The following is a 25,686-nucleotide window of genomic DNA, read 5'->3' on the forward strand; positions in this document are numbered from 1 at the left end:
TGTCTGTGAACACAACTGTAGCGGATATCATGAATATGACATAGTTACTTGATCCATTCTGGTAAAAAAAAAGATAATCCAGTCCATCCAATTCAACCCCTCCAAATGAGCATATTTGGCAAATTAGACACATTACAATCTGCCATCACCACACTTTGAAGTACCATTTTCGCTGTTGAGTGAAAATTCAGTTCCTTAAGTCTAAGGGGTGGCTTATTTTCAATGTAAACATAATATCTGTGTATAATGTCCTCCAATTGACTTGTAATTAGTAATTGTGTATACTTGCAAGCATCATTACTCCAGAGAAAATAACAACAACTTTTTTTTTATTCAATTGTTCCATTCCTTTTACCAATTCAATTGTAATGTGCCCTTACAATGGATTTATTTTTAGGCAAGATTATGTTTCAGTTCACAAATAAATACTCAATTAATACTCAAATTAAAACCATTCTGTATAGCTTTACTAATCTGATAAAATAGGGTTTGAAATATTTTTTTCAGGTGACAGGTTCCTATTAAAGGAGCAGCGAAAACTAAATTTGATTTTTCTAGAGATGCTGTATTTTATACACCGAATACAGTCCAGCAGTCAAGAGTTTTAACGAGACATCCCTCCAAAACAACCCCTAAGCTTAGCTTCTCAACAGCAGCTCAAAATCCACTGAGCACTTGAGTGTCACAGACACTTTCCAAGATGGTGACCCCCTGTGACAAGTTTGAAGTCCTGGATCATTGCTCCTATTGACAAGCTGAAACTTTAGGCTGGTGCAATAAACTTATTATATAAAACATGGCATTTTTAGCTCTATTCATTTTTAGGGTTTAGTTCTCCTTTAAAGCAATAGCAGAAAGTGATGTTTCACCTCTCACAGAATCGGATGCTGCAGTTTTAATTATTATTTAATTCTGATGCAGAATGCAGCAGCTTGTGTTACAATTTAATGTAAATCTGGTAAATTACCAATAAAGCCTTCTATCAAGGACATTAACTCAAGGGATGAAAACATAATTATGCCTCTTTATAGGTCCCTGGTGAGGCCTCATCTGGAGTATGCAGTGCAGTTTTGGACTCCAGTCCTTAAGAGGGATATAAATGAGCTGGAGAGAGTGCAGAGACGTGCAACTAAACTTGTTATAGGGATGGAAGACTTAAATTATGAGGGGAGACTGTCACGGTTGGGGTTGTTTTCTCTGGAAAAAAGGTGCTTGCGAGGGGACATGATTACACTTTACAAACACATTAGAGGACATTATAGACAAATAGCAGGGGACCTTTTTACCCATAAAGTGGATCACCGTACCAGAGGACACCCCTTTAGACTAGAAGAAAAGAACTTTCATTTGAAGCAACGTAGGGGGTTCTTCACGGTCAGGACAGTGAGGTTGTGGAATGCACTGCCGGGTGATGTTGTGATGGCTGATTCAGTTAATGCCTTTAAGAATGGCTTGGATGATTTTTTGGACAGACATAATATCAAAGGCTATTGTGATACTAAACTCTATAGTTAGTATAGATATGAGTATATAGAATTTATGTGAAAGTATGGAGGGGTGTGTGTATGGATGCTGGGTTTTCATTTGGAGGGGTTGAACTTGATGGACTTTGTCTTTTTTCAACCCGATTTAACTATGTAACTAACTATGTAACTATCAAGTTCCATAACTATAGAGGAAGCAAACCCTGTAACTGCTGAAGGGCCCTGGGTCACTGACTGTTTCCAAATATGTTTGTAAAACAATTGTTTATAGTATTTGAGTCCCTAAAATGGGCTTGAACTAGCATAGAAGATAAGGTGAAATATTTCATACCTAATTGTTTCTTATGACCAGGCCCGGACTGGTAATCTGTTTCTTCGGGCAATTGCCCGAAAGGCCGCTCTATTTTTCCTTTAAAGGGGCCGCTCGTGATCTATCTTTACTCCTAATAAGAAACTGCCTTTTAATGCATCTGGCAGTCTCTAGGACCGCTCCTTCAACTCCCACTGTAGCTCCGCCCCTCCCACTCGTCGCTGTTCTCAAGCTGCTGCTGCTGCCGTGCTGTGTGTGTGGAAGTCGGATGAGCAGGGCCTCCAGCAGATACTGCAGCAGCTAAACGATCTCAGTCCCCTCTCAACCTAAAGCAAGTGAGCAGCTAATAAATTACTTAACTAGTGCCAATAGTTCAGTATCTTGTGTTTTTATACTGTGTTTAAGGGCTGAGAGCATTGTGACTGTCCACTGCCTCAACTCCATAGCTATACAGTGTTCCTGGTGGCACTGTGGCTTATAAAGCTGAGACCTTGTTGGCACATAATGGGTAGTATTTCTACTTGTACATTGGCATTTAATGTTCAGCATTACACTACCAGTTGTAGCTCTACACTGGTACATTTCTCCACTAATCCTGCTGGCACAAGAATGTTGATAGATAATCACTAATATTCAACAAAATCCAGGAGATGGACATGCCCATGTCCAGGGCCGGCCTTAGGCCGATTGGGCGCAATTGGGTCCCGCGCCCGTTACCTGCTGAACTATCCTTCCTGCCATGCGCCACACAGTCATGACATGACTGAGAAAGTAAGTCAGGCTGCATATAATATGTACTTGCATCATCTTTTATTAGTGCAAAGCGAGCAGCCAGAAGAATATTGTTATATCTGCAAATGTAAAACAAAAAGAAACTCTGCAACTGCACTGTGACCTTTATTCTAGATAATTTGGCATAAAATATTTTATTTTTAAATTCATCTTGTTAAGAAGGTATGTTTTATTCTCTGTTTAGTTTTGCAGTGGTTTAGCAAGATGAAGTTGTGTAATCGCTTTTCTCAGTGCTCATTGTAGATCCATCTTTTTATCCCAGTAGTGTAACCTCTTATTTGCAAACTAAATATGACTTGAGATAATAAAAGAGGTCCCCAAACATTGGTAATTGCCTGAGGCAAAGCCCCATTATTTTCTTCTACAGAATAAACATTCTATAAAAATCGTTAAGAAATAGTCTGTCATCCTTAAAGCTGGGGGCCCTGCCAAAGTTGCCCTAATTGGGCCCTGCAGTTGGTAAGACTGGCCCTGACAATGAAGTGGTTGGGTATAGCTGGCACAGAGCCCACAGACTGGGTAAGGCGGGTAACGGAACAGTCTGCAGTCTACAGAGAGTAGAACCTGCTTATGGTGAGTAGATTAAATGAGTCCAGAGCACAAATTAGAGGTCAGGGTACCAGACAGAAGCCATAGTCCAATATAAAGGTCAGGTGTGTGTGTGTGTGGGGGGGGGGGTAAATGCCAAGTTTCATATACAGGTCAGCGATCAGTGCAATCAGGCAAGAACCACAGGAACCAGTGTAAAAACATAAGATTTAATTCCTTGATCTTTATTTCAGAAAGAATCCAGTAATGTGAGCCTTTTCCATATTAACCATATTGATTTAGGGTACCCCCTTCTGTAAATGATAAGGATATAAGAAGTCACTGAGGGGTTGTTCTGTGACCATATAAAGGCACAAGGCTGCAGGCTGAGTTATACAGGGAACTCTGAGTATCACTCATGTATTATAAGGATAATGTACCCCCTACTGTAAATGATAAGGATATTAGAAGTCACTGAGGGGTTGTTCTGTGACCATATTAAGGCACAAGGCTGCAGGCTGAGTTATACAGGGAACTCTGAGTATCACTCATGTATTATAAGGGATAATGTACCCCCTACTGTAAATGATAAGGATATTAGAAATCACTGAGGGGTTGTTCTGTGACCATATAAAGACACAAGGCTGCAGGCTGAGTTATACAGGGAACTCTGAGTATCCCTCATGTATTATAAGGGATAATGTACCCCCTACTGTAAATGATAAGGATATTAGAAGTCACTGAGTGGTTTACATGTGGGCTGCTTTGATTTTTTTTGCCTGGGCTGCTTTTAACCCCCAGTCCGGCCCTGCTTATGACTATCCTTTATACATTTAATTGTGTACAATTACTGCTGGGTATGCATTTGCCTTTCATATACACATACCTTGCCCCATGATATTTATGTAGATACATATTGGCTTCCAATGCTAAATGGATGCAGTGCCTTTATTAAACCAGTGGTTACAAGGAACCTCAGAATATCTTGATGAAGGGAGGTTGTACCCCCTGAAACGTTGATATTGGTGGTGTAAACAAATAAAAAGAAGGGGTGCTTTCCCCACTGCAGAAAAACTTGTGTGTGCGGATCCATGAATATAAAGTTGCTGTTGCTAGGGGGCCTTGCCGGGCTGACGGATGACCAGCACCACTACTGGAGAGTGAATAAATTCCGGGTGTGCGGTATATCTATTACATTACAATTGCCCCCATTGCTACACAGAATCGTATTTATATAAATTTATATAAATAATAGAAACAAAAACAGCAGTTTTACCCAGGGCTGGAACTAGGGTAGGCAGAAGAGGCATGTGCCTAGGGGCGCAAACAGACCTGGATTTGTGGCGAGGCCACAAAGGCCCAGGCCTAGGGCAGCAAAATTTTAGGGGCGGCACGCTGCCCAGCCACATCCTAAGGAGTACTGGGTGCTCTGGTAATGAGAGCGTGCTGGCGTGCATGAGGTATTTTGAATGTAACAGTCGGCACTAGGGCCACGCGGCCATGCGAAGGTATGCGCGTACAATAGAGACGTCCAGCGATTGGACCATGCGGCCTTGAGGCGCTGCTTGCTCAAATCCGGCCCTGGCTGCAAAGTGGAGGGGCACCAGGCACTGTACCTCTTCTGCTGCCTTCCCCCTCGTTCAGACCCTTGTTTCCCCACCTGCGGCAGCAATCCCTGATTCTTGGACCCGGGCACTGTTCTGCACATGCACGCGGGTTCGGCTTGTGTGCTTGTCCATGTGCGTGCACGCGCTCTTACGCGTGCGCATCAGGAGGGCGTGACCAGGTTGCCTTGGGCACTCGGCCGACTAGGCTCGGCACTGGTTTTACCAATGCAGGGAAACACGCTATTACATTTTTATTACTTTAAGACACTTTCATTTTTTGATGTTACTGTTCCTTTAAGTTGCCTGGGTGTGAATAGAAACACACCACATTGCTACACATCACCAAGAGTATTTATATGCATAGATTCAAATGAAAAATAATTATAGGAGGCTATTTTTAAAAAGCATCCTAAAAGGAGGGTGAGTATACCTTATCTATCTATTGTTTTCTACAAATCATAACCGCGTCTCTTTCCCTATTTCTTTCTACTGTGAAACCTGCTGTTATTTTTTCTTTCATGAAATGATCACATATTTAAAAAAAAAAAAACAGAATCACAGGAATTCCAAATTATACAGGGCTAAATTAGAGTGGCATTACTAGACTAATGCATTTTTATGAGTTTTCCACGGATGATAAGAATGTTTTGCAGAACATGCTGATAATAATTCCCATTAAGACATAATTTAGGGGTTTTAAAGGAGAACTATACCCTCAAAATGAATACTTATATCATATTAAGTGGCATATTAAAGAATCTTACGAAACTGAAATATATATTTAAGTAAATATTGCCCTTTTACATCTTTTGCCTTGAACCCCCATTTCTTGACGGTCTGAGTGTTGCCTCAGAGATCACCTGACCAGAAATACTACAGCTCTAACTGTAACAGGAAGAAGTGTTGAAGCAAAAGACACAACTCTGTCTGTTAATTGGCTCGTGTGACCTAACAAGTATAGTTTGTTAGGTATGTTTGTGTGCACAGCGAATCGTACGATCCCAGGGGGCGGCCCTTATTTTTTAAAATGGGCATTTTCTATTTATGATTACCCAATGGCACATACTACTAGAAAAGTATATTATTATGAAAATAGTTTGTTTACATGAAGCAGGGTTTTACATATGAACTGTTTTATGCAATATCTTTTTAGAAGGACCTACATTGTTTGGGGGGTATAGTTTTCCTTTAAACGTCGCTGATATTTTCCCCATTTGATTTCTTATTCTTACAATTTCAAGCTCTACCTCAGGACCTATTCGACAACATGCAGCTTTTATCTAAAGATACTCTTTTCCCTGGAACCAGCCATCCCTATATAAATCTGCTTTATTGTAGATGAACATTTTCTCAGGGCTCTTCCTAATGAAACTGTCATTGGGAAAGCAGCAGATAGACAAGGTGTTTCACCCTACACAACCCCTGGCTGGCACCTCTCCAGTCAATTATCTATCGCTGATTAAGTTATAATATACAAAAGCTATCAATATCTTGTAAATTATATCCTTATAAAGCGTGAGTTCTGATGTCATTTCAGTCACATGACTCACTGAAATTTGTGTACTATAATAAAATACCCCAAGTTGTAAAATATGAGGATATTAGAAGTTACCTTAGGGGGTACTTTATTCACTATATAATACACAAAAGCTATGAATATCTTGTAAATGATATCCTTATAAACGGTGAGTTCTGATGTCATTTCTGTCACGACACACTGAAATATGTGTATTTCGGCCTCGTGTTTTTATATGGTCATAAAATTCCTCGATAACTTATAATATCCTTATATTTTACAAGAGGGGGTACTTTATTCACTATATAATACACAAAGGCCATGCCATCAGTTATAAACGGTGAGTTCTGATGTAATTTCTGTCACATGACACTGAAACTTGTGTATTATAATAAATAAAGTACACCCAGTTGCAAAATATGAGGATATTAGAAGTCACCTCGGAGTTCCATGACCTGTATAAAAACACTCGGCCTTCGGCCTCGTGTTTTTATATGGTCATAAAACTACTCTGTAACTTATAATATCCTTATATTTTACAAGAGGGGGTACTTTATTCACTATATATTTTACAAGAGGGGGTATTTTCTTCACTATGTTATTTCCCACAGCGAGCCCGCACCACACACCAGACTGCCTGGTCTCTCGCTAGACTGGAAGCTCACCACGTGACGGCAGTCATGTGACTGCCTGATGTCACGCTGACATCATCACGCCTCCTTTTCTCTGCATGGAAACTAGACAGCGCCGTGCTCAGACTGCCTGTCACTCAGCTGCTGCCGCCGCTGCTGTTGCTGTTTTCATTGCAAGTGTTGGTCGAGCTGCACCGGGTCTGTCTGGAAGCTCAGACACTCGCCGGGAGCGGACAAGTGGAGTGCATGAAGACCCCGGGCAAGGCTTAACGCTAGCGGCAATGGCAAGCTTATGTAACGGGTGACTGTGCAGCAGTGTAGTGTATAGCAGAGGAAAACTCCATTAATGTTGCTGTAAGGAAAGAGGAAATAAGAACACGTTGGGGGCAAGAGAAGACTCCAGCGGGGATAGAAGGGACACGCAAGAGCCGGAACACATTTGCAGCGGGAGACTGAAAAGTTGTCACCTTGCTGGTGCGACTCTGCGCCTCCCGAAGGAGTTTATTTAGAGGCAGCGACAAGTTGCATGTGTTTCTCTCATTTCATTTGCCTGTCAGGCGCCGCCAAACTGGCCGAGTCCTTCGCTGGGGGTGGAGGGTGTGAGTGGACACGTTGGAGGAGCTGTCACCTATAGGAGAGCATCGGGGGGACACCCGTCTGTCTGTGCGAGTGGAAGTGACACATTAACGCTGCAGCCTCTTTGCCTTTAATGGTTGCCTGGCCTCTGGATCGTGCCATTGGGATCATTCTGTACGGCGGGCGAATACAATGAATAGCTTCCAGCCTGGGGGGTGTGTGTGTTTGTGCTGGGAGCAGCCGCCGGCCATGGCATAGACACAAGGTGAGTGTTCCGCTTGGGAATAGTCCAAAGTCCACGGGGGGGGGGGACTTCCACGTATTAACGCATTTAAGGTTTCAGTCGCACTTTCAGTTTTAGCAGTGACAACCCCTGGGGGGTGCTGGGAGTTGTAGTGCAATGACATCTGGAGGACTGCAGACACGGCTCTGTGTGTATATACGTCTTGTTAAGGGTTAAACAGCAGCCAGACGCGCGACCGACCCCTCTCTCTCTACTTTCCACGCACGACTCTCACTTGTCACCTGCCAGTCTCCCCAGACGGGGTCGGCCGCCCTGTTTGTCAGCCGCGTATTTATAGATTCATTATGCGCGGGATGCAATGACCTCTTCAATCCACAATCCTTCTGCTTTGCCAAATGTTTGCCCTGGTGGTGGTGGTGGTGGGGGAAATCGGTTCAGTTTGGGGTCAGAAGTGTCTCCTTTGGCGTTTTATTTCGGTCGGGGTGTTGCTTTGACTTGTTCGCCTGTTATTGCGTCATAAAACCTGTCTTAGACATAGGAAGTTTAAAGGTGCATGAGTGTCTGTGTGTGTGTCTGTTGTACAGTAATTCTCTCTCTCCCACCCTGCGTGTGTCTGTGTGTGTGTGTTGCTCAGTGTGATGTGTTTGTGTGGCATTTTCATTCGCCAAAGAAACGAGGCCACTGCTGTTTTGTGCACTGAAGCTCATAACAAGGGATGACAGCTCACTTCTGTATATGTGTATATAGTGAATAAAGTACCCCCTCTTGTAAATTATATAGTGAATAAAGTACCCCCTTTTGTAAAATATAGGGATATTATAAGTTACCGAGGAGTTTCATGACCATATAAAAACACGAGGCCGAAGGCCGAGTGTTTTTATACAGGTCATGGAACTCCGAGGTAACTTCTAATATCCTCATATTTTACAACTGGGGGTACTTTATTTATTATAATACACAAATTTCAATGAGTCATGTGACAGAAATGACATCAGAACTCACCGTTTATAACTGATGACATCAGAACTCACCGTTTATAAGGATATAATTTACAGGATATTCATGGCTTTTGTGTATTATAAGGATATTATAAGTTACCGAGGAGTTTCATGACCGTATAAAAACACGAGGCCGAAGGTTACTTCTAATATCCTCCTGTTTTGCAACTGGGGGTACTTTATTTATTATAATACACAAGTTTCAGTGAGTCATGTGACAGAAATGACAGCAGAACTCACCGTTTATAACTGATGACATCAGAACTTACCGTTTATAAGGATATAATTTACAGGATATTCTTGGCTTTTGTGTATTATATATCATTTACAAGATATTTATGGCTTTTGTGTATTATAAGGTCATATAGTGACTCAGAAGGGCTAGTTTATATAGCGCTTACTAGAACTTATAGACCTATACATATACTATTCTTTTTATATTTGTTCACCTGCTTTGGGATACACCCTCGTCTTATTGCCTAGTGGAAATTTCCAGTCTGTGTAAGTGAAACGATATGTGACTGCCGTGTATTAGTGCAAGGAGAGGGTTACGCTTGAACGTCATGCACAACTGCATGAAGCAGAAGAAATCTCAGAGGGCACCCGGCTTCTTGCCAAATGGCTACAGGCCTGTGTGGCTCACCTTGATGCAGGTGGAGCTCACATACATCTTCAGGAGACTGTCATTGTTTTTATTTGGATCATTGGCATATATATTTTTTTAACTTTCTTGTTATACCTGTTAGGTCAAGGAGAGATTTCAAAATCTGGGCAGATTCATATCTGGCAGCAGAGAATGAAAAGATGCTTGCGTCAGAACCTGATTTTCTTTTTTGTGTGTTTAATATAGCAGTGAAATGCTTCCGTTCTTATTTCAGTTGTTTTTGGGTTATTGTTATGTTTAATGTTTCAGAAGCAGTACGTACCACTTTTCTATGAAGATAGGTTACATACAAGCAAAGTGTTAACGTTACATTACTGACTGTAGACCACTTTGTAGGCAGGATAAAGTTAAGCCTATTACTAAGCAATTATTTTCAGTCACTTCCCTTTCAGAGGACTTAGTAAGGAAACAAAAAAATGCAATTAAAATGTTGTTACAGCATAGATATAGGTAAAGGTGGCCATACACGGGCCGATAAAAGCTGCCGACAGACCGAGTCGGCAGCTTATTGGCCCGTGTATGGGGGCCCCCGATGGGCTTACCCGATCGAGATCTGGCCGAAAGTCGGCCAGATCTCGATCGGATGGGGTTAAAAATCCCGTTGGATCGCGGCCGCATCTGTTCGTTGATGCGGTCCCGCAATCCGACCGCCCGTTTGCGAACGTGAAGGATCCGATCGTTGGGCCCTAGGGCCCACGATCGGATCAGTCCGATATTGCCCACCTCAAGGTGGGCATATCGGAGGGAGATCCGCTCGTTTGGCGACATCGCCAAACGAGCGGATCTATCCGTGTATGGCCACCTTTAAGTATTTGCTATCCGAAAGCTCCAAAATACGGCAATGCAATGCAATTTCCCATAGAGACTCATTCAAACAAATAGTTTTCAATTTTTAATGTATAATACATGGATAGACCCTTATACTTCATGTTATCTAAGCTATCTAAAATCTACATTAATGGGAATTTATTTTTCTTTAATCAGTATTAACATGTTTTCTGCTAGCTGTAAGGACTAGTGCTCATATTTACAGAAAAAACAGGTCCCGAATATTATTTTCAATGCAATTAATATTTAATGACAAATTTGCCAGACTGAACCAAAAACTAAATGTGTTTAGTTGGACAAATTAGATGCACATTGCCACTTATGGAGCACAGTGGTTTCTTTTAGTTATTTATAGTTACACTTTGTAATGTTTTAGTTTACAATGAACTGGATACTTTATATAGTGAATAAACTACACCCTGCTCATAATTGTAAGACCTGTAAGTGCGGATCTTTTGCTGTGTATATATATATATATATATATATCCCTCCCAGTACAATCATTGTTTTACCCAGTAAAACAATGACTGGAATAGATGTGCAGAAAGTAGTTTGGGGACTGTACACAGGAATTAAAGTGTCTATGAGAGATACAGTGTAAGTATATAGGAAATACAAAGGGAATTGCATGCACGTCTACAGAGCTGGTCTGCAGAAGGAATGTATTACAGTTCGCAGCAATCTAATATATGCTTCCATAGGGCTCTTTAGCCTCACTGAATTGGTTAACTTTTGTGTCGCAGCAACTTAATATCAGTCATGCCACCCCGCTTGTAACTGACAATTTGGTGTAGCCAGTGAAAGGGCTGGGAATGTTGAAGGAGTGTCAATGACAGAGGGGAAGGACGGGGGCCCTCATATAATTTGCTATGGTATCTGATGTTTAACCTCTTCTTTGTCAATGTATAGTTGTAGTATATGCCAATTTAAGTATAGAGGATGGCTGTGCGTACTCTTATTAGCAACTAGGAGAAAAACATTTTATTGGGAGTATATTGTCCTTACTGGTAGAGTTGGAGTTAAATTATCTGAACACTCCTTCTTCTCCTCCTCCCACCTCTTCTCCCGCCACCACTGGGCACACACAGACAGACCAATGCCAAGCCTGCTACTGTTTGCAAACTAAAGCTAATCTGTCTCTACCACTATACCTGGGCACCTGGTGCTATGAGAGACTGGCTACATAAGAAAGGGGGAGGGAAAGCAGCAAATGACAAGTAGGTCCTAATGCAGGTAGGGAACAGGTGCAAATATCCAACCTTGGAAGTGAATCCCTGTCTCTATTTTTGGAAAATATTAGTTCCCTACGGCTCAAGGTCCAGACAGTAAAGACATATTAATAAATCTATTAGAAACTCTGGGGAATAGCAGGAAAATCTATTGTTTATGCAAGTTTATCACTTTATATGTGTAGTCATAAGATAACAGGCCCTTTCTTTACAGTAGGATCTGTTTTTTAAATCAAGTTCAACTCTGTCCCATTTACATTAATTTGAATTTCCCCACCAAGACCAATAGTATTTTAATGGATATCTTTTTTAGTAGTTGTTTAATGAATAATGTTGTCATGTAACCCTGGCTGCCATCCCCTTCACACACATGTACTTCCCAATGTCTTGTACAGAAGTATAGATTATGGCTTTTCAGTTTTTTTTATTACACTTTTGAAAGTAGTGAAATATGTGCACCAGTTAAACAAATGTTCAGCGGTAAAATGTGATCTTCACAATCAAATTCCCAATTTCCAATAAGTGGATTTCAGCTTCCTGAACTATCCCCTCTGTATAGGAGTTCTAAATCTGATATAGAAGTAGTGGAACTACAAGGACATGCACATTAGATAAAAACTATAGATCTTCAAATGCCCCATCTGTGAAAAAATGTTCCAATGCTCCACAGGTTGGACTTAAAATATAGAAGCCAATATATAGTGTAGCAAATTTTAATAAATAATTAAAAAAAAAATTGGCTACTTAACAAAACATCCAAAATAGGTACAATGCATTTCACTCTTCCTGTCCCTGAGGAAGCGTGGCGGCTAAAGACATGAAACACGTTGGACTGAATTGTATTCACCTGTTTTTCTATATGATGTACTATATTGGATGTTTTGTAAGTAGCCATTTTTTTGTGTTTTTTTCATTTATTAAAATTTGCTAGTCTATATACTGGCTTCTATATTTTATATCCAACCTGCGGAGCATTGGAACATTTTTTTTTACTGCTGGGGCATTTGAAGATCTGCTGCAGGACCATATGTACCTCAATTCCTTTCCATTCGGCTTAATACTGGTCTATATCTGGTGAGTAGGCTGACTCACTGGGTGTGCGGTAAAAGAGAGATTACACAAGTGCACAAGTCACTTTAAGTGGATTTTATTGGTAATTTGTCACACTTTTTGTATAAACACAATTTATATTAACTTACTAAACCATATAGTTTCTAATGTGCGCTTCCTTGTAGTTCTACTACTTCTATTTCAGTGATATGTGTGCAGTGTTGTGTGTATGGGTATATATAGTAAATAAAGTACCCCCTATTGTGAAATATTAGGATATTATAAATTACCAAGGAGTTCCATAACCAAATAAAAGCATAAGGCTGAAGGCCTCCAGGTCATGGAACGCCTCACATTTTGCAACAGGGGGTACTTAATTTATTATGATAAACAAGTTTCAGTAAAGGTCCCCAAGACGCAAAGATTTCTCTTGCTGAATGACCTATTTTAGTGAAGCCCGACCAATCCTTCGAAATTATCGTGCGGTTAGTGGGATTCGAACGATCGTACATGTTACGATTTTTAGGCCGACATCTGTCAGGAAATTGATCGGCCAGGTCAAAAAATCTTTGTCGGTCCCAGTGCAATCTATCTATGTTTGCAGGGCCAAGCAGGCAGCTCCCCTTTGTTTTCCTGGCAAATTGGTCTTTTTAGTTGATGGTAAATTTGTACGATCGTACGATCGTTCCGAGAAGATCGTGGTCTCAGGATCTGATCTTTTAAAAATCTCAACATCTATGGCCAGCTTTAGTCATGTGTCAGAAATGGCATCACTAAGCTCCGATTACAACCGATGACATCACATGCTGACCCTGCAAACTGTTCTAAATTGATACATTTAGTTGATACATTTCATATTGTTTTCCCTGCTGAGCAGAATCCCTGAATTTCGTTACAGGCAAGCTGTTAGACTTGATACAATAGTTGCTAATACTCCAGAGATGCTGCTGAGTAATGTATCAACTAAATGTTGCAAAATTGTAACACCTCGATTACTAAGCTGCCAGACTGAAACACTAGAGATAGGGACATTAAACTTAGATAGTGAAAAAACCAACTTTGAAATGGTAAAGGCAGCTATATATTCTTATCCATACTGCTAGCATGTGCTGTATGTCGGGGGAGGGGGGGGTCAGTTGCAAAAGACTATCCTGTAATCCTGTAGGGTCATCTGCCGATTTACCATGTAGGCAGGAGCAGCATCAGATCCCTAGCCTTCAATTCCTGCAGTTTGGCTCCATTCATTTGGCCCACAGCCTGTTTACTGTATGTTCATTTGAAGAAAAAAACCCAAAATATAATACCGTATATACTCGTGTATAAGCCGACCCGTGTATAAGCCGAGGTACCTAATTTACCTAAGAAAACTGGAAAAATTTATTGACTCGTGTATAAGCCTAGGGGCCCCATGTCAGATTTCAAAATGTGAATATCGAGACATAAAAGTCAGCTCATTTTTACATTTAAAAGAAATGATTTAACAGATAAAATCATATTGAGAAGTTTGTAGACAATTTTGAGAAAAAGGAGTAACAAAAACTATGGAACAGAAAACTATGGAATCAGAGGCTGCACACTACCTCCCCACCACCCGCACGGGGCCCCCAGCCACAAATTCCCCTCTGTCCCCCCTTCTCCCCCAGTGCTTACCTTCTTCATGTGTATTACAGCTGCTATTGAGTGGGGGAGGTCAGGAAGGAGTGAAGGCAAGAAGCAGCTCTGCCAGCCGCAGGAGTGGATCTGGGCTGACGAGGCCCTGGGGGCCCACCTAATGTTCCCTCTTATTCCTTCTCGGCTATACGCTCCTTCCGCGGCCCCAGCAGGACTGTCTGTGACTGACTGTCACGATCGCCGTGGCGGCCATGGGCGCCGCCATTTTGGGAGCGAACGCCGGCAGGGAAGGACGCGCCGCCCGGAGCTCCTGGACCTGCTCCGGGCGGCGATCGTGACAGTCAGTCACAGACAGTCCTGCTGGGGCCGCGGAAGGAGCGTATCTACGGTATGACCCGCGTATAAGCCGAGGTTGAGTTTTTCAGCACCTTTTGGGTGCTGAAAAACTCGGCTTATACGCGAGTATATACGGTAAATCTACACTTATATATGAATTATAACAATTAGGAAATAGGAAAATTTGTGTTTGGGGAATTTCTGGACAGAAAATAAAATGTCATTACATTGTTTACAATTTGCAGTTGCAGAAGGATTTAGGACAGAATACCAGAATTGGATTGGTTTTTAGAATGTATTCATAAATTAAACAAATACGCCAAATTTTATCGACTTTTACTTTTTTTTTTTTTTGCAAGTTTGGTGCATCTCAGTTGGCATTGCCTTTATTGTGTTTGTGGGTATATCCGCTTCATAACTGTTTCAGTCTGTATGAGGTTTCACCATGATGTTTTTGATTTTCTTTTTTTTTTTATTCAACTTAATTTCAGTCCCAAATGTCACTGCATATTAATGCATCATCTCAACCAGTCTAATCATATGCAGAACAAAATAGAAGACTCGTAAATTCTTGGGTTAATAGAACAGAGAAGCCTAACTTTTTAATACCTCAAAGTATAAGTGCTTAAGTGCAGTAACCCATAGCAACAGAAGAGCTTTTAGTATTGCCGGCTGATCATAACTTATTGGTGGCTGATTGCTGTAGATTACAGCATGTTTGCATCTATGTATTTTTATAAATATATCAGTAGCAGAGTTGGAATGTGTGAGAGAGAAATGCTACAGTAGATAGTTGCTTATTTATCTATATGGCCTGGTCTCGTCTTTACAATTGGCTACATTATTAACAAACAATGAAGATTAAAGACAGGTTGTTTATATATTAAAATATAATTAATTTTGTGTATGTGTATACATATGTACACATACATACCATGGTTAGATCAGATAATTTATGGAGCTGTCTGTGCTTTTTCTCGAAGATCAATTTATTATGATGCTTAAAGTGGAACTCCGGATTCCAAACCAAAATTTAAGAGATCCAAATAACACAGAAACCCCTAATATACCCATCACAGTTACCTGTTTATTTAAGAAGTATGAATGCCATTTTCTATGCAGAAATCCAGCTGTTAAAAAGGGGATGTAAAGGCAAAAAAAATAAAATCACATTTTTACTTTCTCTAAGGAAAAAGAAACCTATCTCCGATATACTTTAATTAAAAAATGTGTACTGTTTTTATAAGAAACCTGGCTGTATTCACCCTTCCTTTTACTTGCTCTGGCAGCTGCAGTTAGGAAACTTCAGACAGTCCCTAACTGCTGTGCAGGGAAACAATCATACTTTCGAACGACAGGGGTAGCCCCACCCCACCTTACTTTCAACAACTCAAGCAGCTTTGTTTGTTTCCCTGTAACAACTGTGTAGATTTGTATCCACAGACCCAGTGCAGTCACTTGTGCAGGGAATTGTGGGGTTTAGAGGATGCAGGCTGAGGACAGATGGCTGCTGATATAAAGTAACAATAGTCAGCCAGCTCAGCAAAGTGGTCAGACAGATCAGCAGGATAGCAGGGGCTAGGCTTAGGGAACTGTTCCAAACCATTAAAAATCACAAAAAGTCTGCATATTCTTTAATTGATGTATATTGCATAGTTGCTTGAAAATTATGTTTACTTTTCAAAAAGCTTAAAGGGGTTGTTCACCTTTAAATTAACTTTGGTATGATGTAGAGAGTGATATTCAGAGACAATTTATAATTAGTATTAATTTTTTATTATTTTTTGTGGTTTTTGAGTTATTTTGCTTTTTATTCAGCAGCTCTCCAGTTTGCAATTTCTGCTAGGGTTTTAGCAACCCCATTTGAAAGCGGGAAAGAGTGAGAAGCAGAAGGCAAATAATTAAAAAACTATGTGAAATAAATAATGAAGACCAATTGCAAAATTGCTTAGACTAAGCAACATACTAAAAGGTAACGTAAAGATGAACCGTACCCTTTAAGTTATGTAGTGAGGCTGTGGAATGTTCCACCTGCTTCTGCTGCAATTCAATTAATGCCATTGTGTGGTTTGGATGCCTTTATGGAAAAGTAAAATATATAGAGCTATAGTTTGTGTATGTGTGTTTACACACAAATGTGCAAATTAACGTAACACAGCACGACGCTCAGTAGCAACTATCAAAGTGGTATATTTTAAACAAAAATTTCAAACATTTTGATAGCAAACTTCTTCTGATCCTTCTTCAGGGAAAGGAAGTTTAGTGCAGTGCTGTGTTCCTACAAATTTTGCTATGTTTTGGTATGTCAAAGCCCCAAAAGTTTGGGACAAGCAGATTATTCCTCCAAATATTAGTGCTGATGGCTGAGCTGTTTTTTATTTGTTGAATTATTTATTGTGAAAGTCATATCATGTCTTTGTTGGACAGCATGCCTTGTGGTCCAGAAACTTACATTCTGGTCTGAACTGAGCAAGAAAGTGGTGAGAAGATGCAGCTTTTTGGACTCACGTTTTGCAAGTGACAATCACACGTACACACAACTTCCTGCTGCACTGACTCATAAATTGAATTTTAAATGTTTAACATGACACCTGGATGAGAAAAGATATTTGGCCACGTGTTGTCTCAGTAGTTAGTTTAGCACCCTTGCAGTGCTGGGGTTCTGTATACAATTCCAGCCTGTACACATCTGCAAGGTTTTTCCCTGTGTCTGCATGGGGTTTCTCTGGGAACTCTGGTTTCTATCCACACTCCAAATGCAAGATCCAGTTAGGCAGTGGCGGATGTAAATGAAAAGTAAGATCTGTCAAGACCTGTTTAAACATGTTGTTGCTATAAAGGAGAATACATAAAGGATAAATACACTACACAAATGAAAAACTCACATGTAATATGGAGAACAGATGACTTCTCCAGGCTCCCTGTACATAGGGAGTGTTGTAAAAAAACACGATATACGGCAGATTTAGCAGGAGTTTGGTTTTATTGACCCCACAGATGCTGGCTCCCTCACTACCAAAGAAACAAAGCTATTATGACTCATGTCTGTTTATCTGTCATCTTTCCCTTAGTCTTTGTGTCTAATTCACCTGTTGTGTAGCACAGAAACTAGAGAGTTTTTACTCATGTAGGGTGTGTATGGCTTGATAAAAGACAATTTGGTCTGAAACGTTGCTGTAATGCCCTTGGTCCAATAAAGGCCGTTTTATCCTAAACTGTGGGTGCTGGACTGATTTCTTCGCCAGTATTGCCAGTGGAAAGTGGCCATTGGAGGACGTGCACCCAGCCAAAGAAGGGAGTTGAAGTCGTGCTGACTTCTAATTTGCCATAGGGTGTGTATGGCTTAACCTAAACAAACAGGTCTGCATTAATAAATGGTCAAAAGGGGTTCCTGTTTTAAAGTGCAGGATCCTCCCTACACAAGGAAACCCTTAGTACTAGGGATGGCCAAAATCCAGGATTCGGTTCTGGATTCGGCGAGTATATGACCTTTTTCAACAGGATTCACTGAATCCTTCTGCCCAGCCGAACCGAATCAGACTCCTAATTTGCATAGACAAATTAGGGGCACGGAGGGAAATCACATGACTTTTTGTCACAAAACAAGGGAGTAAAAAATTTGAAAATGCAAATTTGGATTTGGTTCGGTATTTGGCCAAATCTTTCGGATTCAGGGGTATCGGGATTATAAAGGTGTGTTGTAAGGTTCTACTTTTTTGCTTTCCAGCATGGAGAACAAGTTAAAGAGGAACTTTAACTTGTTTGGGGCGTGATGTTAAGAATGTCAAATCTTGTGCTCTCAGGTTCCTTCTTTGGAGTAGCTAGGAGCTCATGCTTTAGTGCACACACATAAGGTTTCTATACATTAAAAATACAAAGGCAGCCTTCTGAAAGCAGCCAATCTTGCAAATATTCATTTGTTGTGTGTTTGTGAATCTCGGATTGTATTTTATATACATATACATAGTTATGTGTGTGTATATTATATTTGAAGCCCCTTTTGCAGTATTTGGATTTGGCCAAAGCTGAATGCCTTACCAAACTGAACCAAACCATAGTTGTCATGTGACTTTAGGCTGGTTTTGGTTGAAATAGTTTTCTGTGTTTTTTGAGATGTTTATGCAAATCGGGATTCACATTAGGTTCTGGAGGTTTGGTGAAATCCTAAAATTGTGGATTCAAAACCAATTTATATATATATTTTATCTTTTCAGGCATGGAGACAAAAGGATATAAGAATTTCCAGGAAGGAGTCAACATGGAGAGGCAATGGGGCCAGGTTCCTCGGGATTTCTCCTCTCCAAATTCCAGACAGCAGACTCCTGAGAATACTTACATGGAAATAGTCAATGTGAACTGTGATTCTGATAGTTTCCCTCAAAATAATGCAAAAGCAGACAGTAAAGAGAAACAAGATCTCCTCCCTTGCCTTCAGCAAGACAGCAGTAAGCCTAGTTTGTTGACACAAGAACTTAAACCTGAGCTAGAGTCAAAAGAACTATCTGCAGCTGTAGCTGAGTCAATGGGTTTGTACATGGATTCTGTTCGGGATTCGGATTACCCCTACGATCAGCAGAACCAACAAGGCACAAATGGGTCTGGAACTATTTTTCAAAGCATGAATCCGTTTTACAAGCAAACGACACAAGGTACTTTTCCAGCAGATTGTCAGACTCGGTCGCTAAGGTCAGCTATAGAATCAGACAAATCCATGAATGGTAAATTAAAGAGCAATACTGTAAAGAGTCCCTTGTCTTACAGTGAAAAAAACTTGTCAGTCGGTAGCCCCTCTGTTATGGCACTTCCTGTTTGCAGTCCCACTGGAATTAGTTCAACTTCTTGTTCCACCACTTTTGGAAATTTTACAGTCCACAGTCCTGTTAACCAGGTAACTCCAAAATCATGCTCCCCACATACAGATAATAGATGCTCCATAGCTCATAGCCCTGCTGGTACTGTGGAATCACCCTTATCTAGCCCAGTGAGTAGCATGAGATCACCTATTTCAAGCCCTCCAAGTCATGCCAGCTTAAAATCTCCAGTTTCTAGTCCAAATAATATCACAGTGAGACCTTCTGTGTCTAGTCCTGGGAATATAAACACAAGAAGCTCTCTTTCCAGCCCTTCCAATGCCAATAATAGGTCCACTATTTCGAGCCCAGCTGCAAGTTCCATGGGATCATCTATTTGCAGTCCTGCAAGTAGTACATTGGGATTCCTTCCTGGAGTAATGCCTACAGATGGTGGGACTGCTTCTGATGGCATTATTAGTGCAGAAACGAAGGATAAAGGTGCTCAGCAGATCATGTTTCCTAAAGTTGAAGAAATGGGTAATGAAATTGCTGATTCTACTGTTAGCCTTGTAAAATTTATTAAACCGGACCCTGATGCGATTTTTAGCAGTACTTGTTTCGGAGATACTGTTTCTTCAGATCCAGCTTTCTCAATTCCAATAAAGCAGGAGTCATGTAAAAACACTTGTTCTAGTGCTCTTTTTAAAGGCAGCCAGTCAGCAAATCCATTTCCATTCATGGATGGTTCATATTTTGCTTTCATGGATGACAAAGATTATTATTCTCTGTCTGGAATTTTAGGACCACCTGTCTCATCTTTTGGTGACGGATTTGAAGGTAATGGCTTTTCGAACCAAAGCCTAAATGTGGCAATTAAACAAGAGACTGAGGATAGCAGTTTTTATCCAGAGAACAATATGCCTTCTTCAGCTATTGTTGGTGTAAATTCATGTGGCCAGTCATTTCACTACCGAATCGGAGCGCAAGGCACTATCTCTTTATCCCGACCTCTTAATAGAGACCAGTCTTTCCAAAATTTAAGTTCATTTCCTCCTATGAGTTCACTGGTCGAGAGCTGGAAAACACAATCTGAACTGGCTCAAAATACTCTGTCATCCAGGAGAAATGATGGCTTTCCAGTTCCAGGATACATTCCAGAAAACATGTCCAGGTGAGTAAGTAAGCACCTACGTGGTATATACTGCAGATTCTGCAGGCTTTAATTGCCTTTTATTTAACTAAAAGTGTCATTTAGTAATACCTGTGCTGGCTTTAAAAAATTATTTGAAATATTATTCATGATATGGTTTATCTGGTATCAGAAAGCTATTTGTCAGCGTTTGATTACATTATTCATTTGTCCAATATACTGAACATAATTTTAAAAAGAGTATTCCCTTGTCTAGCAATTCCATACTTTGTGGAAATATTGTGATTTGTATTGGTTTGAGACTTGGTATTTTCCTTGTTCAAGTGACTACTTTTACTTACCTGACACTCCGGGGCTGGTGCTCCTATCAGTAGAAAACTGCACAGGTCTAGGGGTGAGCACCACGGAGCGCTACTCTTCCTGCTTCTTAAATGTATAGTGAACACAGAAGTATATTGTCTATTCAACTAGGTTTTTCTTTACATTTAATAATCTATTGCAGATAATGGCAGCTCATTTTCATGCACTAATCTAGCTAGCTTGCGATTGCTGAAATTTGTTAGTAAGTAAGAACAGCTACAACCCAGATGTTTGTACAGAATTTGCATTCTGTAACAATCCAAAAGCTGTATTTGAAGTCTGAACTAAATATCTACATTAAACAGATTTCTGATTTTATTTCATTTTGTTTGTTCTTTCAAACCAAATCATATGAATATTATCCAGAGGCCTGTCAAATTGCAGATCAAGGAAAATGCCAGAGCTTGGCCAGCAATCCCAAGGATAATCATAGCAGTCCAAACAGATTATCTTCTTTCTTTAGGCTTTTTAGGTTTCATTTGAGCCGAAAAGATGACAATGATGATGTTATCTAATTTAGTTCAGTTGCAATGTAATATACATTGAATTACACATTTTCAAATGTATAAATGTACTTCCAAAACTTCATTGGTATTCAGGAACCTTCTTTTAACCATATCCTAGAAGTCTGTCCAAATTGATGTCATGTTACATAGTTACATAGTTAAATTGGGTTGAAAAAAGACAAAGTCCATCAAGTTCAACTCCTCCAAATGAAAACCCAGCATCCATACACACACCCCTCCCTACTTTTAATTAAAATTCTATATACCCATACCTATACTAACTATAGAGTTTAGTATCACAAAAGCCTTTGATAATATGTCTGTCCAAAAAATCATCCAAGCCATTCTTAAAGGCATTAACTGAATCAGCCATCACAACACAACTGATAACTGATATTAAACTGTGCAGTTCGGGTTTCTATACCACACTGTGCCATCTTGCTTTGCAGCTGTGCAATAATTGCATGAAAGTTAGCACAGTATATACATTACTCTAAAACCCGCTTGTTTGATGATGTCACTAAATGAGCAGTTCTCTCCCCGATATGCCCACCTTGAGGTGGGCGATATTGTGCTGATTCGATTGTGGGCTCTAGACCCAACGATCAGATCACAATGAGAAAAATATGGGTGGTCGGATTGAGAACCGCATTAAAGAAACAATGCGGTCCTCAATTTTGGAACCCATCCAATCGTCATCTGGCCAACTTTAGGCCAGATATTGATCAGGGGGAAGCCCGTTGGAGGGTCCCGTACACTTCCCAAGTCAGCAGCGTGTATTGCCTTGTGTATGGGGAGCTTTGGGTTTTCATATAGTGAGGTCTAGGCATAGCACCACATTGAGAGCTGCAAAAATTTTTGTTATGAAAATTAGACATAATGAAGCTGAAAAGAGAATCTAAGAATATAATATAGATTATATAGGAATTCTGTTTGATACAAGAGAAAAAGAAAGGCCTCAGTTACAAAAGTGGTAACATAATTAGTTTTGCAGTACACTTGAAAGGTGTTTACATTAAATATACAAATTACATGCATGTATTAACCAATACAAGAGGTAAAAGACCTTGCTTGTCTGAGATTACAATTTAATATTAGGCATTTTGATTGAGCAGTTAATCCTAGGAATGCCACATCAATCAACAATCTTTTCAGGTTGCCTCTGCATATATGGAAATTGTGTATCTTATAGCAGAGTGAAATAAGTATAGTGCATGAACATTTTCTCCCTGCACTTGGTCCTTTGTGTCATAATCAGCCCAAAAACTGATAGTGAAGTTCCTGTTACAGTCAGGGGATGAAAAGTACAAGTACACCAGCAAATATAATATAGAAGACAAAACAGTTGTTGCCGAACAACAGTGTTGATAGAAAAGTATATAATTTGGATTATTTATAGTTGCTGCATATAAAGAGGCCAAATAAATGATTTGCAAAACATAAACATTGTATAATCTAAATTGGGTTGAAGTAAATATCATATGGATCTTTACAGAGCTTATGGAATTATAGCTGTCATTATTCGCTTATATAATAGGTATCATAAATAAAGAGTTATTTTTCCACTCCATCTTTTGGAAAAGTTCTGGCTGTTTGCAAATACATGTAATCTGCTCAAACAGATATTTTATCACTTGTCTTTGTACTTTAGAAATAAGTAACCTTTGTTAAATATAAGTAGAATAGAAAAATGCACCGAACAGGGAAGTTATGCTTAAAAATTCTATACTGTGCCATGCATTTTTATAGGTTTCCTATGTTGGCAGTGAGATGTGGCCACACATAACTCAGTAATAAAGTTTTCATGCAGGAATGCTGCTTTCTTCATTCCATTGGGCTGTATTAGGCAGCTTAGAAGATCCTTCAAGTAGGTGCAAGCAAGTGTTATCTTGTTCTCTCTTTTTTGATTGACACTGGAGCCTTTGCTATTAATGGGGACATTGTTGCGCTCCCTGAATTAATAAACATCAATACAATTTAGGCTGATTCAACTTTAGATCAGATTAATAATTGTTTACAGGTTGAACTCTGTGAACTCTGAACTTGTAGGTCACTACATAAAATAAATCAGATAAAACCCTCTTTCATATAAATGAAAAAGATATGTTTTTATAGTATGTGCCATGAGATAACCCCATATTAAAATACTAGATTGTATTAGATTGACAAACCAGGAGCACTCATACATGCAAGCATCAGCCAACAAATGGAAAAAGCTGTATTCTATTTAACGTTTTCCTTCCTATTTCAGTTTGCATACTCATATGTTTTCCTGTTAGGTGATATATTTCATCAAGTTTTCCTTTTTGTCAGAAAAACCCAGTCGTATGCCTCTCTAATTTGCCCAAGAGGGAGAAAAATCCTTCTTGACTATAAAGTGCTGCCAGACCAGTCTGATTCAACTGCTATTAAAAGTTCATTTCAGTATCCCTGTACATAAAAAGGCATTTAGCCCTTTTTTGAAGCTATCTAATGTATCTTCAAGCACTGCCACATCAGGGAGAGAATTCCAACTTCATAGCTCTCACTAAAGTGGATGCCCTTGTGTCTGCTGGAATGAATTACTGAATTATTATATGGTCCTATTGTATATGTATACATAGTTATCATGCTCAACAGTTCAATAATGTCCTTTTTGCACTGTCCTGTATATTATAGTTGGGGCCTTACCAGTGATTTGCAATGGGTAAGAATACACTTACATTTATTAACATTGAATCTTCTGCTATTTAGGGGGTTATTTATGAAGCTCCGAATACCTGAAATCCGAAAAACTCTGATTTTTTTTGGACCTTAAAAAACCGATGGTGTGAAAACTCAGAATATGAAAACCGGGCAACTCAAAGTTCTTGGGGTCCTGTATTAGTCTGCGCAGCGGTCAGTACCGATATCCGATGATTTAGAGTCGGAAAACTTTAAAAAAAAAAATTGTGGTTTTTGCGGAAAAGTCCGAAAACTTCTGACTTTTTTCCTGGTTTTTGCCCTAACCTATTTTTTTGAAGGATAAATAAGGTCCATTTGGGAATTGGGAGTTGCTAGGATTTTGATCTTAGAAATACTGAGATAAATTCGGAGCTTGATAAATAACCCCCTTAGTGTCTCAGATTGCCCAGACTCCCTTGCAAAGATGACCCATCCTGCATAGAATTATGTTTTTGAAAAAAACTGCTTACAATGCCCCCAAAGTCATCAATGAACAAATTGAATTCTATACCTCAAGTATAGAATGTTGTGCTGACAACAACCCTCTGTTTACAATCCTTGACAGTATCGTTTCCATGTTCAAATAACAAGACCAACAGACCTTAGTTTTGGAAGCAATCATTTATGTAGCCTTTTATGAAAAGCTTTGGCAAAATCCCAGTAGATCGACTGCAACATGACGTTTTTGATACAAACCATAAAAACCTACTAACACAGAGCATCACAAAATAGTTTCTCAAGGTTAAAAATGTCAAAGGGAAACATAACTGATATGTGTACTCCAATATGGTAAGGTTATTCAATCTTCGGTGTAATTACCAGCTGGTAACTCATTCTCTCTCTCTCTCTCTCTCTCTCTCTCTCTCTCTCTCTCTCTCTCTCTCTCTCTCTCTCTCTCTCTCTCTCTCTCTCTCTCTCTCTCTCTCTCTCTCTCTCTCTCTCTCTCTCTCTCTCTGTCTTGGTCTTTCTCTCTCCTTAGAGAAGTTATTTGTAAATGTGTACAGCAACAATAAAACTCAGAGAAGGGCCAATATCTCCTACTTTTATGATATTTATGGCACAAGCTGATGGAGCTGTAGTTAAACAGGAAACAGCATTCCCTGACACCAGATGGGGTTTTATTTTTTTGAGAGGAAGTTGTCCAAATTCACAAATAATAAATCTCCTCATACTGTTCAACTGGAATTATAATTTTAGTCCTGTTTAATATATTCATGTTATACCTAATATTCATTTAAGTCAATGAAAATCTTTAATATTCAATAACCACTACCCCCATCATGATGAATATAAGTGGAGACAGTGGATTTAGATTAAGCACAGTGTCTTTTTTTAAGGTGAAGCAGAGTGTACAGGTATGGGATCCGTTATCCAGAAAACACGTTATACAAAAGGATCTGAATTACATTAAGTCTCCCATAGACTCCATTTTATGCAAATAATCCAAATTTTTAAAAACAATTTCTTTTTCTCTGTACTACTTCATCCAAACTAAGATATAATTAATCCTTATTGGAAGCAAACCCAGCCTATTGGGTTTATTTAATGTTTAAATGATTTTCTAGTATACTTAAATTATGAAGATCCAAATTAAGAAAATATCCATTATCCAGAAAAACCCTGGTCCTGAGCATCCTGGATAACAGGTCCCATACCTGTATTTTAACCCTCTAAGAGCACATTAAATTCCTTTAATTATCTTCACAACAAGGTAAAAGTACCAAAAGTATAATATAGTCTGATGGTGAAAAATCACATAGATGCATTCA

The 25,686-nt window shown here is 39.6% G+C and overlaps 1 protein-coding gene across 2 annotated transcripts in view; it reads left to right on the top strand.

The window, feature by feature from the left end:
• The first annotated feature begins 6,950 nt into the window (after nucleotides 1–6,950).
• nr3c2.L (nuclear receptor subfamily 3 group C member 2 L homeolog) overlaps nucleotides 6,951–25,686 on the top strand; it is a 195,412-nt gene continuing 176,676 nt past the window's right edge. The window contains exons 1-2 of one of the 2 annotated variants that reach the window (XM_018243204.2): nucleotides 6,951–7,710; nucleotides 18,620–20,369. In XM_018243204.2, coding sequence (XP_018098693.1) covers nucleotides 18,622–20,369 — 1,748 coding nt within the window. In that variant the 5' untranslated portion in view covers nucleotides 6,951–7,710; nucleotides 18,620–18,621. 2 annotated transcript variants of the gene reach the window in all.

This window comes from Xenopus laevis, chromosome 1L, assembly GCF_017654675.1.
Source record: "Xenopus laevis strain J_2021 chromosome 1L, Xenopus_laevis_v10.1, whole genome shotgun sequence".
Lineage (NCBI taxonomy): Eukaryota > Metazoa > Chordata > Amphibia > Anura > Pipidae > Xenopus > Xenopus laevis.